The sequence below is a fragment of the Hyla sarda genome, chromosome 5, assembly GCF_029499605.1.
Source record: "Hyla sarda isolate aHylSar1 chromosome 5, aHylSar1.hap1, whole genome shotgun sequence".
In the NCBI taxonomy this organism is placed as follows: Eukaryota; Metazoa; Chordata; class Amphibia; order Anura; family Hylidae; genus Hyla; species Hyla sarda.
The window spans coordinates 303,264,784-303,290,760 of NC_079193.1; the positions used below are offsets into that span (position 1 = coordinate 303,264,784).

General features: G+C 41.7%; 1 protein-coding gene across 2 annotated transcripts in view; it reads right to left on the minus strand.

Moving 5' to 3' along the window:
- Positions 1-25,977, minus strand: part of SULF1 (sulfatase 1) — a 142,230-nt gene that overhangs the window by 24,984 nt on the left and 91,269 nt on the right. For both annotated transcript variants that reach the window (XM_056522117.1, XM_056522118.1), the window contains exons 8-12: positions 20,872-21,022; positions 19,546-19,721; positions 17,458-17,586; positions 14,998-15,054; positions 11,544-11,673 (exon numbers count right to left, since the gene is read on the minus strand). In XM_056522117.1, the coding sequence (XP_056378092.1) occupies positions 11,544-11,673; positions 14,998-15,054; positions 17,458-17,586; positions 19,546-19,721; positions 20,872-21,022 (643 nt within the window). The remainder of the gene's footprint in view (positions 1-11,543; positions 11,674-14,997; positions 15,055-17,457; positions 17,587-19,545; positions 19,722-20,871; positions 21,023-25,977) is intronic.

Here is a 25,977-nt window from a genome sequence, read left to right on the forward strand (position 1 = left end):
GGGCGTCGTGTAGGATATGCGCAAACAAAATGTGCAATACTTGTGGAATTAAATACCACGCAACGGCCAGTGAGGACAACCAAATATATGTGATGAAATTATTAATAAAATAATAGCCAAGGCAGAAAAAAATTTAATAAATAAAGCACAACACTTAAGTGAGTTACAACAAGTGCAAAAATTACCGTGCAAATGAAGTTGGCAAGGACCTGAACATGCAACCCAAAAAAAGAAGAATATTACCTGGGTCACAGCCTATACCAAACGGTCTTTCTTTGTATATCATTCTTTGCTGCTAGTCACTACTCAAATTTGCTGCTATCTATCTGCTGCTATCCATATTATTGCTGCTATTTGCCTGTTGGTTGTTATTGCTTATTGTTAGCACCATACTGGGTGACCCAGGTAATATTCTTCTTTTTTTGGGTTGCATGTTCAGGTCCTTGCCCACTTAATTTGCACGGTAATTTTTGCACTTGTTGTAACTCACTTGAGTGTTGTGCTTTATTTATTTAATTTTTTTCTGCCTTGGCTATTATTTTATTAATAATTTCATCACATATATTTGGTTGTCCTCACTGGCCGTTGCGTGGTATTTAATTCCACAAGTATTGCACATTTTGTTTGCGCATATCCTACACGATGCCCTTTCCTCTCCCCCCCCCTTTTTTTTCCCTTACCTTGTGCATGCAACCCCTGTAGATATTAATTTATTTATAATCATCAATTTATTTATTTATAACCATTAATTGCAGCTCACTATTAGCACCGTGACTTCCCAAGAAACCTTTTTTATCTCTTCACCTATTCTATTGGCATACAGGCTTTCTCACCCCAGTATCCACCCTATATTTTATTCTTTTATATATATATATATATATATATATATATATATATATATTCTTTATTTTTATACTACCCTTTATGAATTGATTCTGTGATTTCAGATATACATATATGTATTTTTTAAACTATATATTTCAATAAAATCATTTTTATACATGATCATACTTGTCATAAGTTACTTCCAACTGGGGTATATTCACCATTTTGTTGTGTGGCCTTCCACACCTGTAGGTTGTTGTTATAGCCAAGAAGTCCCAAATAATTAAACTTGAAAAGTATCCAGGTCATATGAACAGTCCACTTTCCAGAGTGATGGTTAAATGCAAGATAAGACTTTGTAGAGATCGGCATTTGGTCAGAAGGGTTAATGGTTACAGAGGGGGATGCGCAAGTAAAAAATATTTCTTGCCAACCATAGGGGTTTGACAAACTCAAGAATACCATATGTATCATTTCATCTACATAATCTTTGAATGTTTCCTAGAACATAAATTTTAGAGCCCTGTAATCTGCAATCTAGGTTTGTTCAGAAAAAAATTCTAATATGAACTCCTTAAATTGATGGGAATACAGTCAAAGCTACAATAAAGGGGCAATGAATTTAGTTATTCCGAGTGAATTAATGTTTTTTTATCTACCAGTTGCAGCCCCTATATACACATTATATACACATTAAAAGATGGAATCATACAGTCACAATCATCACTAGAATTGACAGTTCATGTGTATATTCTATTTTTTTTTTTATATATATATATATATATATATATATATATATATATATATATATATATATATATATTTGAATATAAAAGGTATTAAACCCCCCCCCCCCCCCCCCCAAACTAATGAATTACATTTATTTAAAAGGGTACTATGGTGGAAAACTATTTTTTTTTTTTTCATATCAACTGGTGCCAGAAAGTTGAAGATTTGTAAATTACTTCTAATAAAAAAATCTTAAGCCTTCCAGTACTTATCAGCTGCTGTATGCTCCAGAGGAAGTGGAGTTGTTCTTGTCTGTCTGCTCTCTGCTGACACCTCTGTCTGTGTCAGGAACTGTCCCGAATATAAGCAAATCCCCATAGCAAAACTCTCCTGCTCTGGATAGTTCCTGACACAGACAGAGGTGGCAGCAGAGTGCAATGTGGTCAGACAGAAAATAACAACTCAACTTCAGCTGATAAGTACTGGAAGGGTTAAGATTTTTTCATAGAAGAAATTTACAAATCTGTTTAACTTTCTAGCACCAGTTGATTTGAAAAATAAATAAATAAATAAATGTTTCTCACTGGAGTACCCCTTTAAGGGGGATTTAAAAAAATATGGCTCCTAATCCATCTCCAGCTTGTTTGCACCAGAGATGGTTGGGAGACTGACCAAGATGGCTGTCCTATACAATTTGCGCAGCTCCAATTGACATTAATAGGAGATGTGCAAATGGTTAAGCACTGGGAGCCATGCAGTTTATGTATCTCCAGAAGTTACGTAAACAGCATTGTTCACAGGGCACGCTGTGTACGTTTAGCCTATTTACCCGCAGTGTTGATCCAGGGGAAGGCAACAACCCTATTCTGTCGAAGCCATTTTTATAATTTTAAAAAGAAAAAAATTCCTTCCCGACTCCAAATCTGACAATCAGGATAAATCTCTGGATCAATGACCCTTTCCAGATTGTACAATCTAGACCATATATATTACAGAACTCCATAACAGTGATTTATTCAATGGTTTCCTTTTTTTGGTTAATTTGTTACTTTATGTTCAGGCTCCTTTTCCTCCCGGAGGTGTTCCATTAGTTTAGTTTTATAAAGCATCTCAATTCAGGAAAAGAAATAGGATTGAGTGTTGTACAACTCAAGAAAATCATCCACTCAAATACCCACATACACCCCCCAAAAGACAAATTTTCACTTACTGCCTTACACAGTAGGATTTCTTTTTATTGTACCACAGGTAGTTATATGGATACTAATCAACCATGACCTTGCTTGCTTATTACGTTCAGGGTTGTGATGTGCTATTTCATGTTGTCATGTGACCTGTTTTTATCGCAACTTTAAGTTGTGAAAATGGCAAAAGGCCAACCGAAAGACCGGTCTTTTTATTTAAAAAAAATAGCTTTGGACCATATGGAGCACGAAGAGTAAGTGGAGTTCATGTGTTTGTCTTACATTATACTGTACTTTTTATATTCTTTATTCAGTAGCAGCTATAGAGAGGCAGTGAACTGATCAGAAACAGCCTCTCCCTTGCGGGATAAATCACAGTTGTGATAATACCGGAAAATTTGTCTGGTATTTGACTGTCAGTATCTGCTTCACCATCTGACACCTCCACCTTTCAATCCCAGACATGTGTGGTTTTATACAGAATCCACAGCTGGCCATAGACTGGAAGTTTACAAATGTATGGTTGGAAAGATGTTTATTTTATGAGAAAATCAGATGGCTGAGCCAAACCAGACTGCATTAGCCTTTGTCAGAATTGTCAGAAAGACCACGTTTCTCTGCAGGATGGAAAGTCTACTTAGACTACAAGCTTTGTGCAAGATCCAGAAAACCAGTACAGTGTACCAGAGGAAAGCTGGAAAGGATCCTGACGGTAATAGGGTTTTATTGCATTGAAAAAACTGTAGTACCGTATATATTCGAGTATAACGCGACCCGAATATAAGCCGAGGCCCCTAATTTCACCCCAAAAACACAGGAAAAGTAATTGACTCGACTATAAGCCTAGGGTGGGAAATACATCATCCCTCCATGTCATCATCAAGACCCCCGTCATCATCCAACCCCAGTCATCATCACCCTGTCATCATCACCCTCGTCATCACCCCCTGTCAATCCCTTCAATCAGTGGTCTTCAACCTGCGGACCTCCAGACGTTTCAAAACTACAACTCCCAATTGGGAGTTGTAGTTTTGAAACATCTGGAGGTCCGCAGGTTGAAGACCACTGCCAGGCCTTTCCCATCATCCAGACCCCCCCCCCCCCCTTTAGTTTTCTACTCACCTCCCCTCGGTGGGAAGGAAGGGTAAGCTGGTCCGGGCCATCTATGCTGCAATGACCGTCCGGTGGGGAGGGTTAGTCGTCCCGGCCTTTCCATCTTCACCCGGGGGGCCCTCTTCTCTGCTCCGGGCTGGCCCCGGACTAGTGACGTTGCCTTGACGACGACGCACAGGAACGTTCATGCGCAGGGACGTCCCTGTGCGTCGTCGTCAAGGCAACGTCACTAGTCCGGGCCGGCCCGGAGGGGAGAAGAGGGCCTTCTGGTGAAGATGGACAGCCCGGAACGACTAACCCTCCCCACCAGATGGTCCCTGCAGCATAGATGGCCCGGACCAGCTCACTCTTCCTTCCCACTGAGGGGAGGTGAGTAGAAAACTAAAGGGGGGGTCTGGTTGATGACAAAGGCCCGGCAGTGGTCTTCAACCTGCGGACCTCCAGATGATTCAAAACTACAACTCCCACAACCGATGGCTGTCCGGGCATGCTGGGAGTTGTAGTTTTGCAACATCTGGAGGTCCGCAGGTTGAAGACCACTGAAGAAGGGATTGACAGGCGGAGAGTTCACTCGAGTATAAGCCGATGGGGGTGTTTTCAGCACAAAAATCGGCTTATACTCGAGTATATACGGTAAATGTATATTTTTGAAGCCCCTGAGATGGGGCATGACTGGTATAGATTTATTAGCTTTTCAATCCAATAACAGGTAGAAATGTGTGTTGTGTACAGTGCACTAGCAACAAATTTACAATAGACACCACAGCCAATGTGTTTCCTTTAGGTTTTAAAAAGGCATTTTATGTTTCCCAGCCATTGCGCTTGAATGCTTCTTTCAGGTCAACATGTTATTATTAGTGAATTTGCGTAAAAAAAACTTCTGGCATATTCCATCTTGGAAATCCAACCGGTCTAAATAATATTTCCCCTGGTAGACATCTGGGCAAAATTTGCCAGTTAGAAGAGTTTTTCAACTATAAACCGATCATAGGGAATCCACTGTTGTGGCCTCCAGTAAACCTCTAATCTATGGGTGAACCCAGAAGCAAAAGTTCAATTTCCCTGCAACTCTACCACAGCAAAGATGACGTATTACACAGTTTCTATTGAGATTAATAGGCTGTCCGTGTGGTCCACAGAAAAGTCTTTCAGAGTGAGACACTTTGGGGGATATTTATCAAAGCTGTCTATTCCCCGCATCAATATAGACCAAACTACAGAGGGTTAGGCTGGTCTATTGTGCACCTACCTAATTTATCGAAAGGCGCACGGCTCTTGATAAATTCTGTGCACAGACTTCAGGATCTATGCTTTAGACTGTATTTAAACCTGCTCCAACATGGTCTGAAATTTTGGCGTACTTTCAGCCGATGCGACTTGTCGCAGAAAAGTCCCTTTTGATAAATTCAGCACCAATGCATTTTCCAATGCATTTCCATCTAAAATAGACTAGAATGCATCATGTTCTAAAAATCCACTAGAGCAAAAGTCGCAAAAAAGTTGCACGTATTTAGACTGCCACTTTTTGAGCGACAAATTTAGACAAGAAAAAACAGTCTCAATCCTTTGATAAATATCCCCCTTTATGTTTAATAAATAAATACTTAAGGGGTTGTCTAGAGTAAAAATGTTTTTATTTATGCCTGGGGGGCAGGGAGTAGTTTAAAAAGAATTAATGAAGCAATAGTCATTTACCATAAGCCCATGCAGCTGCTACGCTGATGCTCCTGTTTCTGCTGGTCACTTCTTCCTGGTGACACTTTTTCCCTTTGACAACTGCTCTGCTCAGCCAATAACTGGGTATAGCGGTGTCCTGCCTCAGTCAGTCATTGGCTGAGCAAGCGCTTCTTGCAGGGACGATGTGTAATGGCAGTGGTGACAAGTGGCGACCAGGCAGACTCGGCATGGCAGCTGCGAGGACTTTGAACAAGGCAGTCTTGCTTCTTCAACCCCTTTTACCCCTTTAAGGGCCACAGTTTTTTTCATTTTTGCACTTTCGTATTTTCCACCTCACCTTCTAAAAATCAGAATGCTTTAAATTTTGCACCTACAGACTCATGAGGGCCTTTTTTTTGCGTCACCAACTGTACTTTGTAAAGACATGAATCATTTTACCCAAAAATTTATGACAAAACCAGAAAAAAAAATTTTGTGGGACAAAATTGAAGAAAAAAAAAAAACCCTATTATTTTGTACACTTTGGGGGCTTCCGATTCTACGCAGTGCACTTTACGTAAAAATGACACCATATGTTTATTCTGTAGGTCCATACGGTTACTGTCAGGATTCGGCAGGCTGGTGGTGGATCCTCTGTGTCAGTGAGGGATTGGCGTGGACCGTACCGGAGGACCGGTTCTAAGTTGCTACTGGTTTTCACCAGAGCCCGCCTCAAAGCGGGATGGTCTTGCTGCGGCGGTAGCAACCAGGTCGTGTCCACCGGTAGCGGCTCAACCTCACTGACTGCTGAGACTGGCGTGGTACAGGAGGACTAGACAGAGGCGAGGTCAGATGTAGCAGAAGGTCAGGGCAGGTGGCAATGGTTCGTAATCAAGGGCAACGGCAGAAGGTCTGGAAACACTGGTAATGGCACACACAAAAAACGCTTTCACTAGGCACTAAGGCAACAAGATCCGGCAAGGACAGGAAGGGGAAGTGGGTTTTTATTCATATGGAGCAGAGGAAGCTAATTGACACTGAGAGCCGGCGCACGTGCACCCTAGAGGGCGGGGCCGCGCGCGCCGGGACGTGACAGCCGGGGAACGGGACAGGTGAGTAGATTGGGATGCGACCCGCGGGCGGATCGCATCCCTGCCGGCAGTGACAGTGCAGCGCTCCCGGTCAGCAGGTCTGACCGGGGCGCTGTAGAGAGGAGAACGCCGCGAGCGCTCTGGGGAGGAGCAGGGACCCGAAGCGCTCGGCGTAACAGTACCCCCCCTTAGGTCTCCCCCTCTTTTTATCTGCATGTCTCTTCATACGAGACGATGCCAATGGGAGCGACTCTTGAGTCTCCTTCCAGATAACGGAGAAGTCCCGGGTTACTTCATCTACGGCAGGAACTCCAGAAGAAGTGGGAATGGGGAGGGGGGGCAGAGGTTGAATCCTGCCACGGGGCGGAGTGGTACCAGGAAGGAGGCTATGAGGAGGTAAGATCTCTGCTTGCTTTTTGCATGAAACATCAGAAAAGTCCTGGTAAGCCTTGGGAGGGCCCGGTAAAGGTGGAGCCTCAGGAGTTAGACAAGTGGGAGCAGATGTGAGGCATCGTTTGTGACAAGAAGGGCCCCAATTTTTGATCTCCCCGGTGGTCCAGTCGAGGGTAGGAGCATGACGTTGGAGCCACGGCAGGCCGAGAAGAACTTCAGAGGTGCAGCTAGGCAGAACGAAAAATTCAATTTTTTTCATGGTGAAGTCCAATGCTCATGGGCAACAAGATCCGGCAAGGACAGGAAGGGGAAGTGGGTTTTTATTCACATGGAGCAAAGGAAGCTAATTGACATTGATTGGGCCAGGCACCAATTAGTGGTGCACTGGCCCTTTAAATCTCAGAGAGCCGGCGCGCGCGCGCCCTAGAGAGCGGGGCCGCGCGCGCTGGGACGTGACAGCCGGGGAAAGGGACAGGTGAGTAGATTGGGATATGACCCACGGGCGGGCGCGTCCCCGCCGGCAGTGACAGTGCAGCGCTCCTGGTCAGCGGGTCTGACCGGGGTGCTGCAGAGAGGAGAACGCCGCGAGCGCTCCGGGGAGGAGCAGGGACCCGGAGCGCTCGGCATAACAGTTACAATGATACCCAATTTGTATTTTTTTTAATTTTATTTTACTATTTAAAAAAATTATAGCTACATGCACCAAAAATTGTATGTTTAAAATTGTCATCTTCTGACCCTTTTAACTCCTTTTTTTCCCATTTACAGGGTGGTATGAGGGCTCATTTTTTGTACGGTGATCTGAAATTGTTATTGTTACCAAGATTGTTTTGATGGGACTTTTTGATCGCTTTTTATACATTTTTTTAGTGTATACAAAGTGACCAAAAATACACAATTTTGGACTTTGGAATGTTTTTTACGTGTACACCATTGACTGTGCGGTTTAATTAACATTATGTCTTTATAGTTTGGACATTTACACAAATAATTACATATATTATTATTTTTTTATGGGTAAAGGGGGTGATTCAAACTTTTATTCAGGAAGGGGTTATATCCATTTATTCACTTTTTTTTAACCTTTTTTTTACACTTTTTTTTAGCCCCCATAGGGGACTATTACATGCAATCATTTGATTGCATACACTGAATAATGCTATGCCATAGCATAGCATTGATCAGCGTAATCTGTGCTTGATTGCTGCAGCCTGGATCTCAGGCTTGGAGCAGTGAAACGCAGATCGGACAGTGAGGAGCAAGGAAAGGCACCTCCCGCTGTCCTCTCAGCTGTTCGGGACGCCGCGATTTCTCTTTGGCGGTCCTGAACAACTCCGCTGAGCTAACCGGCAGTAGTTTCTCCCGGTTTAGACGCTGTGATCAACTTTGATCGCGGCATCTAAATGGTTGATTCCAGACATCAGCCCGATCGGCGATATCCGGTATTAGCTGTGGGTCCTTGTTGCTGATAGCAACCGGGACCCAGCAGATATGAAGCGCGCTCAGCTTCTGAGTACGCTTCACATAACGGGAGCTGGCCATGGATGTAAATATACGTCCGTGGTCCTTAAGGGGTTAAGGGTCCTGAATACTAGACTCTATAAATAGGGCCAGAATTTACAAATAGGGTATGTAACAATTGGTTTTCTAAACCTGACAACCCTTGCTGGTATCACAGTTGAAGATTAGTGGAGCTCCGAGAGGGAAGCACATACAGAGACCATACTTTGTAAGAGAAAACAAATACAGGGGTTTACTTTCATGGCGTTGAATGTAGAGGTGCACACACACGACATATTAGTACAAGAAGTTTTAGACTTTACAGTGAAGATATTCTTGTATCTAAAATAATGTGCTAGTGCTGATACAGTAAGACTCAGTCAGCAGGTGGAAGGCGTAACAATCCTTAGAGGAAACCTGTACTCAGTAGACTACAGGTTTATGAAGAAATTGCTCGCTGTGCACTTTTACAGAGATTAACAACTAATCATTTGTGTGGCAAGTAGGAAATTCTTTGCTGGGAGATTTGGGCTCTGCAATAAGCTTACTATTGGCCATTGGAATGCAATCCTATGTTAATCTGCACAGGAATTTATAAGAAGAGGGATAAAGTTAGACATATTAATAATGGTATATGTCAGAAATGTACAACAATCTGAAATTAGATTCGGCTGTTAGCAACTCTTTTCAATAAGTGTTGTTCACTAGAGGTTACATTTCCTAACATAGATCATTATGAGATCAAAAGAACAAGGACAAGGGCCCTTGTAGGGCAAATTATTATCCTGAACGCTCTAAGACCGTAATGGTGAAATCTAATGATAATATCGTTTTTTTTTTGTTTGTTTTTTATGTAACCATCCCGATACTGGACAAGTGTTTACAAAAATGGGTAAACATTGGTTCATATGGTCATTTGCAGACAACAGCTGCTTCTGTAATGCGGATGCTTTGTTTATTTGTGCATTGACAGCAAATGAATAGCATTAAAAATGCCCATTATTTGTTCATAGTTTCTGCACTTGGTTTCTCTAAATAAGAACTTTATTCCATTTACTGTAAATACGCATTAAAAACAAATTACATAAAAGCATAGAACATGTTTATTTGTTTCAGATTACTTAAAGGGCTATTCCGGGCAAAAACATTTTATCCCCTATCCAAAGGCTAGGGGATAAGATGTCTGATCGCGGCCCCCCCCCCCCCCCCCGCGATCTCCCTGCAGCACCCACATTCTATGCGGGGACTGCGTCTCTAGTTTCGGAAACCTCTGGGTTTCCGGGACTGGGGATGTGACGTCACACCCCCTCCATTCATGTCTATGGGAGGGGGCGTGACGGCTGTCACGCCCCCTCCCATAGACATGAATGGAGGGGGCGTGGCGTGACGTCACATCCCCAGTCCCGGAAACCTGGAGGTTTTCGAAACTGGAGATTCAGCACCCACATAGAATGCGGGTGCTACAGGGAGATCGCAGGGGGGATCTCAGGAGCAGGCCCCCCGTGATCAGATATCTTATCCCCTATCCTTTGGAGAGGTTATAAAATATTTTTGCCCGGAATACCCCTTTAAAGGTTCATGTGGCCTTCAACCCCTTAGAGAGTGTTCTGTGTTTTTGAATTGAAATGTATTTGTTTACATAAAAAGAGTGTTCTAACACAAGAGGGGCCCCAGTAAAATGAGGCTATTACTGGCCCTAGTTATGCCACCACACCCAAAGAACTGGTTGCTCCTATACTTATCTTTTGTAGGAGGTCTGGTAAACTGCACTTCTTCTTTGCCATCATTGCTGTGATTCTAAATAGGGGGGCCTTGTGCATGTTTACAACTCATAAGGGGAATGGGGCTGGTTTGGGGCTGGGTTAACGTCATGGTATGCATGCCCTTGCTCTTCTCTAAATATCTCTATATATCTGTAAAGCCATTCACCAGATGCCACAGTTGAGCGAGTTGATACTTGATACATCTTGATAGTTGATACATCTCTACTGCATATTTTTTTGCCTTTATTAAAGAGGACCTGTGGCCAACCCAAAATGAGATTGAAGTATTAAATATATTAGTGTGTCCTGATCACACAACTTTTATTGTTTTTTCCATTTCTGAGATACACGGGTTTATAGCTTGTCTGAAAATTTACAGAATCAGTCAGATGGGCCTGAAATTAATTGTAATAATGGGAGTGATGGGTGGGATTATATAGTCAGGGGGTGTGTATAAGGCATGCACACCCTTAATGTGAAACATTCACTCCCCTTGAATGTATAATCCCGCCCATCACCTGATATTCCCTCCCATCATTAATTAAGTTCACGCCCATCTGACTGATTTCTTATATAAAAAAACTATAAATCCTTATATCTAAGGAGGAGTGGAAGGGAATATCAAGAAACTTTAAAAAGGTGTGCGATCAGGGCATCCTAGGCTATTTAATGACAATTAAATCTTGTAAATTTTTTGTAGGTTGACCACGGGTCCTCTTTAAAGAGCAAGTAATGTGCACCAAACAGGTTGATATAGCCTGTGTAATGTGGCCTCTTCTCATTATATTCTGATCTTTTTAACTAAACTTTGCAATACTGATATTTATCATGACTTCCGCAGCATTTATTACATACACTGAAAACGTTAGTGCGATAATGCAACTCAACAGATGACCAGTTGAATGTCAAATGAATGACCTCCTCTATTGGCTTTTCTAGGCAGCTACTATCCATCATTTTTGCCAGACGCTCTTTTTAACAACAGTCCCGGGACTCACAATCTAATTTCCAAGCACAGGGTTTGACTAATTTTATAGGGAGTTACTTGAACCAGACTACCTAAAGGAAACCGTGAGAATCTAAGAAGAACATACATACATTCTACATATCTATATCTATCTAGATAGTTAGAGAGAGACAGACACATAGAGACAGAGACCCCCAAGAGAGAGACTATACCCCATTGTTATATAAGAAATATTTAGATTTTCTTTACACACTCTGAATAACACAACCACCATGGATTGCCAACAACTAAAGGGAGTGAAAATGAAGAATGTTCTCCTTACCTGGCCCGGCTGTTCACAAGCTGTCTGGTATCGAGCCTGCTGGCACAGCTCCTTCACACGCTCATATTTTGGCAAATGATTAGATTGGGGAGTAGTTTTGTTTGGTTCTTCTTTCTTTCTGATAAACTTTCTGTTAAGGTGAAAAGGAAACAATAGTTATATAAAAATATTCTAAAAATATAAAAATATAAAAATTACCAGTTGCCCATAGCAACCAATTAGATGTTTTTTTTTTAATTTTAAAAAGGCCTCTGAGAAAAAAAAAAAAAAAAAGAAGTATTCTGATTGGTTGCTGTGGACAACTGGTCAACTTTTCCTCTGCACAGGTTTTGATAAATTTTAACTCTGCATGCCTTCGAGGTTACACAACACAGCGGCACACAGAGTCCATGGGATTGACTCACAATTACAGTCCCTGTACATTTCTTAAAGGGGTTCTCCAGTGCTTACACATCTTATCCCCTATCCAAAGGATAAGGGATAAAATGCCTGATCGCGGGAGTCCCGCGATCATGCACGCGGCACCCTGTTTGTAATCAGACCCCAGAGCGTGTTCGCTCTGGGGTCTACAGGGCTCTGCCCCCGTGTGATGTCATGCTCCGCCCCTCAATGCAAGCTATCACGCCCCCTCCTGTAGGCTTGCATTGAGGGGCGGAGCATGACATCACACTGTAGTCGCCCGTAATCAGACCCCCAGCTGCGGGACTCCCGCGATCAGGCATCTTATCCCCTATCCTTTGGATAGGGGATAACATGTGTAAGCACCGGAGAACCCCTTTAATGAGGATTATGGGCATCATAGAGAGGACCTGGACCTGACGTATCTATGCCTCACATGGATAGCCATTTATATTTACATTCAGTATATTGAGATGTAAAACATCCATGTGATGCTTCAAAAAACACTGAATTCATTTAGAAAATGTCTGTACAGACATTCCACAGACAGCGGAGAGCCGGCAGAACAATGCGCTAAGAACGTTCAGAAATGCCCTGCCTTATAGGCGGCTATGCATTTCCTTGGGAAAGCCGCAAAGATCATCAAACATGTTTAATGTTTTTGCGGTCGCCGGAATCAGGATTTCCGTATCGGATGTTACTGCTGCGGAAATTCTGCCGTGAGCACAGGGCAGCAGAATCCTATTAAATTCAATGGGACTCTGCTGCTGCTGAATGTCCGGGTGGAAGATTCATGCGGAATTGTGCACGGACATTCTGCCGTGTGAACCCAGCCTTACAGCTGTAGTTATAGCATCCATACAAATAAGTGCAAGGCTAGGTTTCCACTTGTTTATTTTTTTGCCATTGCATTTTCCTGTGTTTTTGCCACTTTTCAGTTTTATTTTTTATTTATTTTTATTTTTTTAGCATTTTTGCCTTTGTGTGGAAATTGCGGTTTTTCTCCTTTGGCAGTCTTTCCTGTTCCTGTATCAATTTATTTTAAATTCATTTTTTTATATTCATTAGTTTAAAATAAATAAATGTAAAAACACTAGAGAAAAAAAATGCCAATGCAAAACCTACACTGTTTTTAATGGCATTTTTTCTCTCCCATAGACTTCTATCCAAGAGTCTTGTTTTTGCCTAAAACAACATCCTGTCTAAAAAACAACTTTATTGTACCATTAACCCCCCCCCCCCCCCCCGCTCCCACCCAAAAAAGCCTGATTTGCAGATTGCATGTTAGTATTTGCGGTAGCCCCTTCCCCCCCACCCCAAAAAAAAAAAAATTATAAAAAAAATAAATAAAAAAAATTGAGACTTTTGCTTCTAAAATAACTTTTTTTTGTATGTGAACATAACTCTTAAAGGGGTACTACGGTGTAAAACTTTTATTTTTTTAAATGAACTGGTGCCAGAAAGTTAAACAGATTTGTAAAGTACTTCTATTAAGAAATCTTAATCCTTAGTACTTTTTAGCAGCTGTATGCTACATAGAAAATTCTTTACTTTTTGAATTTCTTTTTTGTGTTGTCCACAGTGCTCTCTGCTGACACCTCTGTCCGTGTCAGGAACTGTCCAGAGCAGCATAGGTTTGCTATGGGAATTTTCTCCTGCTCTGGACAGTTCCTGATACGGGCATCAGGTGTCAGCAGAGAGCACTGTGGACAACACAAAAAAGAAATGTAAAAATCAAGATTTTCCTCTGTAGCAAACAACTGCTAAAAAGTACTGAAAGGATTAAGATTTTTTAATAGAAGTACTTTACAAATCTGTTTAACTTTCTGGCACCAATTCTTTAAAAAAAAAAAAAAAAAAGTTTTCCACCGGAGTACCCCTTTAAATGGCTCATTTATATAAGGGCTTGTGATAGCAAAGTTGAGGACCTCTTTGGAATCCTAAAGGCGACAGTGTTTGTTTGTTTGTCAAGGAGACCGAGTGTTTTTTTCTTGGACCTGCCGTGTCTCAGCGTGAAGATCATTTGGAATCTGTATTTATTAACATCATTGTGTGATTATATCCAAGGGAAGGGCAGTGAACGTGGTAACTAAGATATTAAACCTAAAGCAATGCTGGCATAGCCCCAAGATTTTATTTCTGTGTTAAGTTTGTCATATCTCAGAATTGGCATTGCAAATGGAATTACATCAGTTACGTATTCTGCTTTCTCCACCTCGATGTGCTGCAACTTTATTATCTGACAATAACATCTCTATGGGAATTAAATAGGTCTGTACAAAACAGTTCCTCTTAATGGTTTAAAGGGGTATTCCAGTAAAAAAACATTTTTTTTTTATCAACTGGCTCCAGAAAGTTAAAAAGATTTGTAAATGACATCTATTAAAAAATATTAATTCTTCCAGTACTTATAAGCTGCTGAAGTTGAGTTGTTCTTTTCTGTCTGACAACAGTGCTCTCTGCTGACATCTTTGTCTCAGAAACTTTCCAGAGTAGGAGCAAATCCCCCATAGCATACCTCTCCTGCTCTGGACAGTTCCTGAGACAAACAGAGGTGTCAGCAGAGAGCACTATTGTCAGACAGAAAATAACAACTCAACTTCAGCAGCTGATAAGTACTGGAAGAATACATTATTTTTAATAGAAGTGATTTAGAAATCTGTTTAACTTTCTGGAGCCAGTTGATATGAGAAAAAAAATATTTTTTACTGGAATACCCCTTTAATAACATAGTCTGGTGCTTATAACTGTGTCCTCCAGCTGTTGCAAAACTACAACTCCCAGCATGCCCGGACAGCCTTCGGCTGTCCGGGCATGCTGGGAATCGTAGTTTTGCAGCAGCTGCAGCAGCTGGGAAACAATGGCCTAACCATATGTAGTATATATATATATATAGCTAACTTTGCATAACAAAAGGCATAAAAGAAAAACGTAGATGAACGTTACAGGCTCACCCTATGCCAAATTCACTATTCCTTCATGACACATGTTTATATTGCTAAGACATGTAAGATGAATTTCAATCATTGCATAAAAAATAAATGTACATTCTTACCCTCTTTCCACCAGGAATGTATCTCTCCAGACCCTGGGCTTTTTACTTGTCCGAAATCTAAATAAACATAAAGACAGGATTGTAGAAATAAAAAACCCAGTTGTCCGGAATTTATATAAACTGTATACAGAAGTGATCTAAAATGTGTAGGACATTTTCTTCTATGGTAAAGTATAACTCTTTTACCCTCTAACTATACTGTAACTTAATTCACTGGGTGACACGGTAGTAGGGCATGTTCACACGGCAGAATGTTCCGTGCGGAATTCCACCGGAATATTTCAATGGGATTCTGCTGCACTGTTTGCAAGGTGGAAGTTCTGCGGCAGATGTTTCTGCCATGGAAATCCCTATTCCACCGTCCACAAAAAAAAATAGAAGTCTTTTTGCAGATTTTGCTTGGAAATGCATTGCAGTCTATGAGACGGCGCATTTCCATGCAGTCCTAGCTCGGAATGTGCACAATGTCTGCCCATGTCTTCCGGGAGAACGTTTCGCACATTTATGTTGTGTGAACATGGCCTTTCAGAGAAAATTTGCTATAGGACTGTGGCAGGGGAGCTGGACAAACAGCGGCAACTGCAAGATCCTTGGTTTTCATCAGCTACTAAGTGATATTTAAAGGGGTACTCCGGTGAAAACCTTTTTTCTTTTAAATCAACTGGTGGCAGAAAGTTAAACATATTTGTAAATTACTTCTATTAAAAAATCTTAATCCTTCCAGTACTTATTAGCTGCTGAATGCTACAGAGGAAATTCCTTTCTTTTTGGAACACTGATGACATCACAAGCACAGTGCTCTCTGCTGACATCTCTGTCCATTTTAGCAACCGTGCATAGCAGTTGTATGCTAAGGGCAGCATGGTGGCTCAGTGGTTTGCACTGCTACCTTGCAGTGCTGGGGACTTTGGATCAAATCCCACTAAGGACAACAATAAATAAAGCGTTATTATTATTATAATAACGTCAGCAGAGAGAACTGTGCCCGTGATGTCATCAGAGAGCATTCCAAAAAGAAAAGGATTTCCTCTGTAGTATTCAGCAGCTAATAAGTACAGGAAGGATTAAGATTTTTTAATAGAAGTAATTTACAAATATGTTTAACTTTCTGCCACCAGTTGATTTAAAAGAAAAAAGGTTTTCACCGGAGTACCCCTTTAAAAAAGGGATTGTCCAGGGAAATGTTCTTTTCAATATCTGGTCAGGGAGGGGGGTCCCCTACCAGGACAAATTTTTTTCCACCAAGTATAGTCCTTGGGAAAAGAAAGGAATCCAGCACTCCAGGTGTAGACAAATTATAAAAATTTGCTTTTAATCCATGTCATTAAAATAGTAATAGGGCAAACCATACATTAAAAACCAACGCATTTCGACATTTCTATGTCAAGGTCCACCTTGGCAAAGGAATGACGAAACATATCGGTTGTTAATGTATGGTTCGTCCTATTACTATTTTAATGACATGGATTAACAGTTCATTTTTATATTTTGTCTACACCTGGAGTGCTGGATTCCTTTCTTTTCCCAAGGACTATACTTGGTGGAAAAAAAATCTCTCAGGATATTGCTCACACAACGGCTGTGGTGAATTCCATGCACATGGGAAATAGGAAGCAGAGGACAAGAGTGGAATCGGTGAGCTGTTACAATGTTTTTTCTTTTTCTTATATCCCCTTCCATATCGGATTAAGAAAAGAAGTAGTTTTTCCCTGTGGAACAGCACATGCCAATTTTGCGTTCACTTCAAAGAGAAACTTTACCGATTGAGTCTCAAGACAAAAGGCCTCTCTAGTAGCCAGTAGCACCCTGTTCTGTACAGATTACGAGAAAGTCCCTCGAAACTGCTGTCTATAGATGGGGAACTCTTCCTTCTGAAAAAGATGCTGGCTTAGCTAATCCCCAGGCAAGTTTCTAGGCATTTTTATTGGCTGAGCATGGATGGGCAGGGATGTATGGCTGGCGCTAACATAAAGCAGCTTAGACGCTGCACACAGTATGTATTAGAGTTAATGTCTGGAGGCGCAGTACGTATTGAAGTTAATGTCAGAGGGCGTGGTAAGGGGGGGGGGGGGGTGATATTCAGCAGAGTAGAAGGCACCAAAGTGCACCTTTGCCAATGTAGACAAAAATCCTTGCACACCCTGCAGTAGCATGAAAGGAAAGAAGACAGATGAGGGGGGACAGATGATGTAAAAGAGTATATCCGGCGGCATCCCGAACACGTAAGTTTGGAGCTTCCGGGTTAGTGACCCAAGTCGTAGCACCTAAGCTCTCTGCCACATATGGAAACACAGATATCAAAAGTTATACATGGTAGGTGAAGGTTATCTTACAGCTTCTGCATTGGGGCCCAGAAGATACACCACTAACCAAACCTATAATTTTGTAGTCATCCAATCAGCTTAACCTATTGAACTATTTATTATAGATGTAAATGTAACAGATTTAAGAAATATCTACCTATTTCCTGGTCTCTCTATATCCATCAAAGAAAGAACAGACTTCCCATCCATGTCAGGAGGAGTATCCAAACCCGCAATATCCAAAATAGTGGGAGCGATATCCAAGTTCAGCACAATCTGAGGCACACTGCAAAACAGAACCGAGGATGGATCATCTACCATTGTACAATATTAGGATCAATTCATAACTCAACTAAAAGTTCATTACACTTTATTTTCCCCTCTTCAAGACTAATCCATGTGATTCTGAGTTTACTTTTAGGTGAGATTTTGTACATTATATAAGGGGTATATTTTGGTTGATTTTTCAGCAAATTTAGAAAAAATAAAAATCCAAAATTGTAAAAAAAATTTAAAAAAGTTGCAAAAATGCTCTAGAGTTGACGTTTTCTACTTGTAAGAGACATTAGGGTAGATTTATTAATACCTGTCCAGGGGAGGAGTTGCTGAGTTGCCCAAAGCAACCAATCAGATCTCTTCTTTCATTTTTGAAAAGGCCTCTGAAAAATGAAACAAGCAATCTGATTGGTTGCTATGGGCAACTCTGCAACTTTTGATAAAACTCCCCCATAGTCATGTCACAAACATTATTTATTAATGTACTGTACATCTACAATATGTCTAATTTATGTTGGCATCATTTGTTAAAGGGGTACTCCGATGAAAACCTTTTTTCTTTTAAATCAACTGGTGGCAGAAAGTTAAACATATTTGTAAATTACTTCTATTAAAAAATCTTAATCCTTCCAGTACTTATTAGCTGCTGAATGCTACAGAGGAAATTCCTTTCTTTTTGGAACACTGATGACATCACGAGCACAGTTCTCTCTGCTGACATCTCTGTCCATTTTAGCAACCGTGCATAGCAGATGTATGCTAAGGGCAGCATGGTGGCTCAGTGGTTAGCACTGCTGCCTTGCAGTGCTGGGGACTTTGGATCAAATCCCACTAAGGACAACAATAAATAAAGCGTTATTATTATTATAGCGTCAGCAGAGAGAACTGTGCTCGTGATGTCCTCAGAGAGCATTCCAAAAAGAAAAGGATTTCCTCTGTAGTATTCAGCAGCTAATAAGTACAGGAAGGATTAAGATTTTTTAATAGAAGTAATTTACAAATATGTTTAACTTTCTGCCACCAGTTGATTTAAAAGAAAAAAGGTTTTCACTGGAGTACCCCTTTAAACATCCTTTCTCTATTTTAGGATGTTAGAAGGTTTGCAAACAGCAATTCTCGCGCATTTAAAGGGAACCAATCATCAGATTTTACCCTATATAACGCTTGACTAGTGTATAACTTCATATCTTCACCATCCCTGGGGGCAGGAGCATCCCCCGGGAATGGTGAAAATAAAGATTTGACCCTATATAATGCTTTGCCAAGCGTTATATAGGGTAAAATCTGATGATTGGTTCCCTTTAAGAGGCCTGGATGTTAGAAACTCTCATATTAACGCATTTTACAAACAGGATTTAGAGACTTTGTTAACCCTTTAGGTGGTTCACATGAATAAGGACAAAAAGTCAGCAACATAGCAAAATGTAAAAAGATAAAAATTTGTCTGAAGACTTTCCGAGTGGATTGTAATGTGAGTGGCGATGGTTGTACTGGTGCAGGGAATTCAGCAGTTCAGGAGTCTCTGGTCCTGTACATGCTTTCTATATGTACAAAACTCATGATAAATTAATTGTAACCATGTGTAATACAGTTTAAAAAACAATAAAAAAAAAAATAAACTGCATGTTTTGAGGTTGGTAAATCTCTGCCATTGTGTGCATTATCCCTCTACTGACTCATAGCTGAACATTAGGAGGACCAAAATGGGTTTGACTTGCACTAAACTTGCTAAAGAAGGTGGTCATGGTGGAGAGGGCCCCTATTCCAAGTTGTGATATGGGTCCACATATCTTGTCCCAGGAACCAGGCTATTGGAGGAACTTCAAGAAAAAAGATTATCTTTGTCTATTCAAGTTGATAAGTAGAATGATGCTGAAAGAGGGTGTTTGAAGCAGGAAGGCAAGTAATCTGCGGACATATGAGAGATATCAGACAAAAGTTGTAAACTCGGAAAAAAAAAGGAACGTACATTGAACCCGGCTCCACATTTGGACCACGAATAAAGAAAGGGACTCGGATATCAAAGTCGTATGGCATGGACTTTCCTTTCACCAGGCCAAACTGTCCTATGTGGTAACCGTGGTCGGCTGTATAGATTATGTAAGTGTTTTCCAGTTCTCCAGTTTCAACCAGCATGTTGTACAGCTAGAAGAAGAAAAAAGGACAATCAGATGTTACTTCTGAAACACAAAATTGGTATTACAAAAAAAGGTAAAAATAAACAGAACCAACAACCCAACACTTACTCTATTTGGCCAGATCGTGGGCTATCTGGACACATTTACATTTTAGAACCATAAGGCTAAGTTTCCACTTGTTTTTTTTTTTTCTTGCAGTTTTTGAGCCAAAGCCAGAAGAGTATTCAAAAGGAATTGGACATATAAAGGAAGGACTTATACTTCTTTTCCCTTATGGATCCACTTTTGACTTTGGCTCAAAAACTGCCAGAAAAAAAAACAAATGGAAACTTAGCCTAACAGAGAACAATAGTCTCAACTTTTAGTCTCTTAGGCTGGGTTCACACCACGTTTTGTTAAATACGGCTCCCGCATACGGCTGGGAGGAGTGGGGCGGGGCTTAATTGCGGCGCCCGCACTCAGCCGTATTCGGGAACCGTATTTAATGTATGTCTATGAGCCGACTGGAGTGAACCGCAGCCTCCAGTCGGCTTCGTTTTCGGCCGTATGCGGTTTCTCGACCGCAGGCAAAAACGTGGTCGACCACGTTTTTGATTGCAGTCGGGAAACCGCATACGGCCGAAAAACGGCCGACCGGAGGCTGCGGTTCACTCCGGTCGGCATACATTAAATACGGTTCCCGAATACGGCTGAGTGCGGGCGCCGCGATTAAGCCCCGCCCCCTCCTCCCAGCCGTATAAGGGAGCCGTATTTAACAAAACGTGGTGTGAACCCAGCCTTACTATCAAAAGATACAACTCTTGCCATTCAGACCATTCCACCTGATATACCATTAGTATAGACCAGTGGTCTTCAACCTGCGGACCTCCAGATGTTGCAAAACTACAACTCCCAGCATGCCCGGACAGCCGTTGGCTGTCCGGGCATGCTGGGAGTTGTAGTTTTGCAACATCTGGAGGTCCGCAGGTTAAAGACCACTGGTATAGACCATAGTCTCCAAATTATGGCCCTCCAGATGTTGAAAAACTGCATCTCCCAGGAGGCTAGGAGTTGAAGTTTTGAAACATATGGAGGGTCACAGTTTGGAGACCATATGTATAGACAAACCACAAACAACACAGAAAAGAAGAAAAAAAAAAATGGAGGGGACAATATACCTTCTCCATTGAATCATCCACAGACATAAGTGTCTGCAATCTCTTCCTGTGAAGCACATTTGTAAACTCCATGTGAATTGGTAGCATGGCCCCGGTATATTGCATGATCCAATGTTTGTCCATATTTGGCGCATAGTTGTAGCTTGGAGTTCTGAGGAAGAATAAAAAACAATACATAAAAATCGGTAATTTACACTTCTATCCAGGAGGCACAATTTGGGGAATTCTTTTTCAGTGGCACAGTGTAGTCATTTTGCTAACAATCGGACACAGTGGGCCTCATTTACTAAGAGTGTCGGGTTTTTACTAGTGGGAAATGTTTCAGATTTGCAGGATTCCTCTCTATTTATTACTGGGAAAAGGCGGGAACATTTTCTGGCCAGCTTTTTGTAGGTGCAAATTTCCAGTCATTTATCCACTGGATATTCTGTGAATTGAATAGTAAATTGGTCGGGTTGTGAAACCACGCCCCCTTTCGGACGGGCCACGCTCCCTTTGCGACAGACCACGGCCCCTTTTAGGCTTTTTACAGTGCAGTGTCGGGTTTGTCGATTTTCCGGGCGCAGACTGTCGCACACTGGTGACACTGCCGACACTTTCAGCTTAGTAAATGAGGCCCAGGTCATATAGAGAACAAAGAGTGTTATGGTCAATTCATTATTAAGAAGGCACAGTGCTTGCTTTTTTTTATTCAAAGGGCAGGGGGCACAGTTGTGGACCTAATATATTCAGGGGGCACATAGTGTGGAGCTATTTTAGGGTGCGTTCCCACAGGGCGTATACGCAGTGTATTTGACGCTGCGCAAAATGTATGGCAGCAGCGGGAAATACGCTGCGTATCCGTTGCTCACTATACACACAGGGATTTCCGGCGGCAGCCCTATGCGTGTAGTGAGTTTTGGAGGCGGGGCCGTGTGCCGGAGTGTCTGTGACGCACGGCTCCGCCTCCAAAACTCACTGCACACATAGGGCTGCCGTCGGAGAGCCCTGTGTGTATAGTGAGCAAGGGATACGCAGCGTATTTCCCGCTGCTGCCATACATTTTGCGTAGCATCAAATACGCTGCGTATACGCCCTGTGGGAACGCACCCCGAGTAAGTATTTGTAGGCACTTAACAAGCCAATTTAGAATAGGTTTACATGTGTTGGCGTGCTGTGCTTCTAAATTATTATTATGTGGATTTGTGATAGATTCCACCACTTTGTGTATAGAAGTGAGATTTACGGTGAATCTGCAACAAAATCCACATGTAGCTCTAGCAATATTTGCTGCATATTTGTGACAGATCTTCATGTAAATATTCGAACCCTAATGGGTTGTATTAAAGGGGTACTCCGCCCCTAGACATCTTATCCCCTATCCAAAGGACAGGGGATAAGATGTCTGATCGCAGGGGTCCCACCGCTGGGGATCCCCGCAATCTCGGCTGCAGCACCCTAGACATCTGGTGCATTTAGCAGCGAACTTCGGATCACTGGCAATGCGGGGCGGAGGCTCGTGATGTCATGGCCACACCCCCTCGTGACTTCACAGCCATGCCCCCTCAATGCAAGTCTATGGGATGGGGCGTGACATCACGAGCGGGGAGCGGCTGTGATGTCACGAGTCTCCAGCGCTGCACTCTGCGTTCGTTTAGACATCTGGTGCATGGATGACTGGCGATGCAGGGCGGAGGCTCGTGACATCACGGCCACGCCCCCTCGTGATGTCACGGCCATGTCCCCTCAATGCAAGTCTATGGGGCATGGCTGTGACGTCATGAGGGGGGCTTGCCCGTGACATCACAAGGGGGCGTGGCCATGACATCACGAGCCTCCGCCCCGCATCGCCCATCACTAGATGTCCGCCACGCTCCATGCACCAGATGTATGGGGTGCTGCAGCCAAGATCTCGGGGGTCCCCAGCGGCGGGACCCCTGCGATCAGACATGTTATCTGCTATCCTCTGGAAAGGGGATAAGATGTCTAGGGGCGGAGTACCCCTTTAAGTCCAAGTGCCTAGAGCAGCACAAGCTGTAAATGTGGCCCTGAGGTGAGCAGCAATGCAATGCACTTTCTGGGACTCCCCTAAGAAAATTTGAATGGTTTAAAGGGGTTGTGCGCTGCCCTACCTTTCGGAGCTCCGCACGCAGCTTCCTGAAGTTCATTACTCCGAACGCTGTATGCGGGCTTCCGTGTTCGCGGCCGCCCCCTCGTGACGTCACGCCCGGCCCCTCGTGACGTCACGCCCGCCCCCTCAACGAAAGTCTATGGGAAGAGGGCACGACCGCTGCCACGCCCCCTTCCCATAGGCTTTGGTTGAGGGGGCGGGTGTGACATCACGAGGGGCCGGGCGTGACGTCACGAGGGGGCGGCCGCGAACACGGAAGCCCGCACACAGCGTTCGGAGTAATGAACTTCAGGAAGCTGCGTGCGGAGCTCCGAAAGGTAGGGCAGCGCACAACCCCTTTAAAATAGGTTTTCTAAACCAAACATCCCCCTTAAGTTTGACATAGTGTAAATGTTATATTTAAGTGTATATTTATTCTTGACTGGGAACTTGTGAACCAGAGATATTATCATATTCAGTTCTGAAAACCATAAATCAAAGTGCAGTCCTGTAAATCGTCTTCTCCAGGAAACACCGATCAAATCCCAGTTCATTATAACTACAGTTGATTTAATAAACATTTCTATCTATAATTTCTGGAAAATATGACATTTCTTGGAAGATACTTGTTTTTCCCAAGTAGTGATGATTTATACAGTACATGCAGTAAAGCAGCCGAGGCTTGGAAGTTACATAACTCATTTCATTAGATCAATGTCCATTTATTAACTTGACGAATTAGATCAAAATGTTAAAAAAAAAATGTAAAAGAAAAATGAAATTAAGATCATAGTCATGAAAAAAATATTTAAAAAGATGGTCACAAGACTGGATTTAGTATATTTCTTTTGCTAGACCACTCTTTGTAAATCCCTAAATCTACTAAAATGAGTAACTTATGCTCTAATGCCTTGTACTGAATACATTTTGGGAAGCTACTTTTTTACCCACCTTGAGTAATGCTGTGGGGCCCATAACACTGGCCTATTATTGTAAAAATATACAAGAGTAGAAATATTCATTCCCCATAACTGGCCCTTGTAAAAGAGCCGGCGTGTAGCCAATAAATGAGAAAACAATATTTGTCGGCTGATCAGATTTCTATGCACTCCATAATGTAGTAATGTAATCCGGAGGGGGAAAAAAAAAGTTTATACAGATTTGTAAATTACTTCTATTTACAAATCTTATTCCTTCAGTACTTATCAGCTGCTGTATGCTCCAGAGGAAGTTGAGTTGTTCTTTTCTGTCTCAGCACAGTGCTCTCTGCTGACACCTCTGTCCATGTCAGGAACTGTCCAGAGCAGGAGAGGTTTGCTATAGGGATTTGCTCCTCTCTGGACAGTTCCTGGCACGTACAAGAGATGTCAGCAGAGAGCACAGTGATCAGACAGAGAAAAAACTATACAACTTCCTCTGTAGTATACAGCAGCTGATAAGTACTGGAAGGATTAAGATTTTTTATTTTTTTTAAATAGAAGTAATTTACAAATCTGTTTAAATTTTTGGCACCAGTTGATTTAAAAAAAATAATAATAATGTTTTCCACCAGAGTACCCCTTTAATGTAACTTTGTGGTTGAAATATTGTGCTCAAAACATTTTCTTTTTTGAAAAAAAAAAAATAATAATAATAATAATAATAAGTTAAAACAAAGTTAATAAGTATAAATAAAAATGAACATTTTACAGACATCTTTGTTTTAACAATCTGGAAGGAACATCTTCTGGAACCCTGAACCAGTTACACCCCTGCAGGATTATTTTATCACTTGGACGAATGTTCTCGGAAAATATTTTTATTTTTTTTCCTGCTTTTAAAGCCAGTGACATTTGAGTCATTTTTATTTTCATCTGTCAAGAATACACAGGAAAAAAAACAACTTTTTACCAGGAGGGAGGTGTAAAGAAGCAGCAAGTAAAAAAAAAAAAATCTATTTTAAAATTGCTCAGTATTCTGTTTTCAGAGGTTTCCAATGACAGCTTGAAACTGTTATTATGTGAACCTGGGGGGCAGTGTTTTATGAAGACAATTGAAGTAACATAACCAGCAATACACAAGTCTAAAAAGGTAACAAAGTAACAAAAAAAAAAAAAAAAAGAATCGGCAAAATGCAGCAATGTTCATTTTTTATGTCATGTTTAGCAAGTTATTAATGGAGAATAGTACTAACTACTACCACTACTACTACTACTACTACTACTACTACTACTACTACTACCACTACCACTACCACTACCACCACCAGAGAAAAGTTGTAAAAGGATCATTCTAAAAAAAAATTGCCTATAGAATACATAACTTCTAAAAGCCTAGTGCATATGGTAAAAGCCAACATTTGCCAATTTATAAAAACACAAAAAAAAACATAATAAAAACACCAGCCCTATCACCCGCCGGCTGCCATTCAGATACATAAGAAATGCCCGCTGAGCCAACATTGACTGCGTTGGTGACAGCGATTGGCTGAGCAGAGACCAGGAAGCATTGATCAGTGAGAACAAAGAGTTGTTGGAACAGCAGCAGCAGGGTATCGGACAGGGGAGTATCCCTTAGCTTTTATCTTTAAAGCCAATAATAGTGATCAACCCCTACACCTAGTACACCTTAACAACTTTTTTTTTTTAATTGCTCAAGGTCATCTACACAAAAAAAAAAACAGAAAAAAAAAAAAACAACACGTTGGAAATCTTGTCTAAAATTTTTCTGCACTCTTTAGCCTACATCTTTTATTCAAACCTCATCACACACACACACAGTGCAGCAAAACAGTTTCGGCAAAAATTCATGTGAGCAGGGTTTGTTGGCAGCTACAGTCTATGGATCCTCAGCATCCTGAACAAGTTATTGCACAAAAAAAAATAAACTATTTCAACCCGATTGTCCATGAATGCACCATTACAGCATCAGAAGACAGATTGGGCTAGTGCTCATGCTACTGTATCACTGTCTTTGTGGAGTTTCACATAACAAGCTGGAGCATGCGCGCCAGTACAATATATCTCCAATGTTCTTTT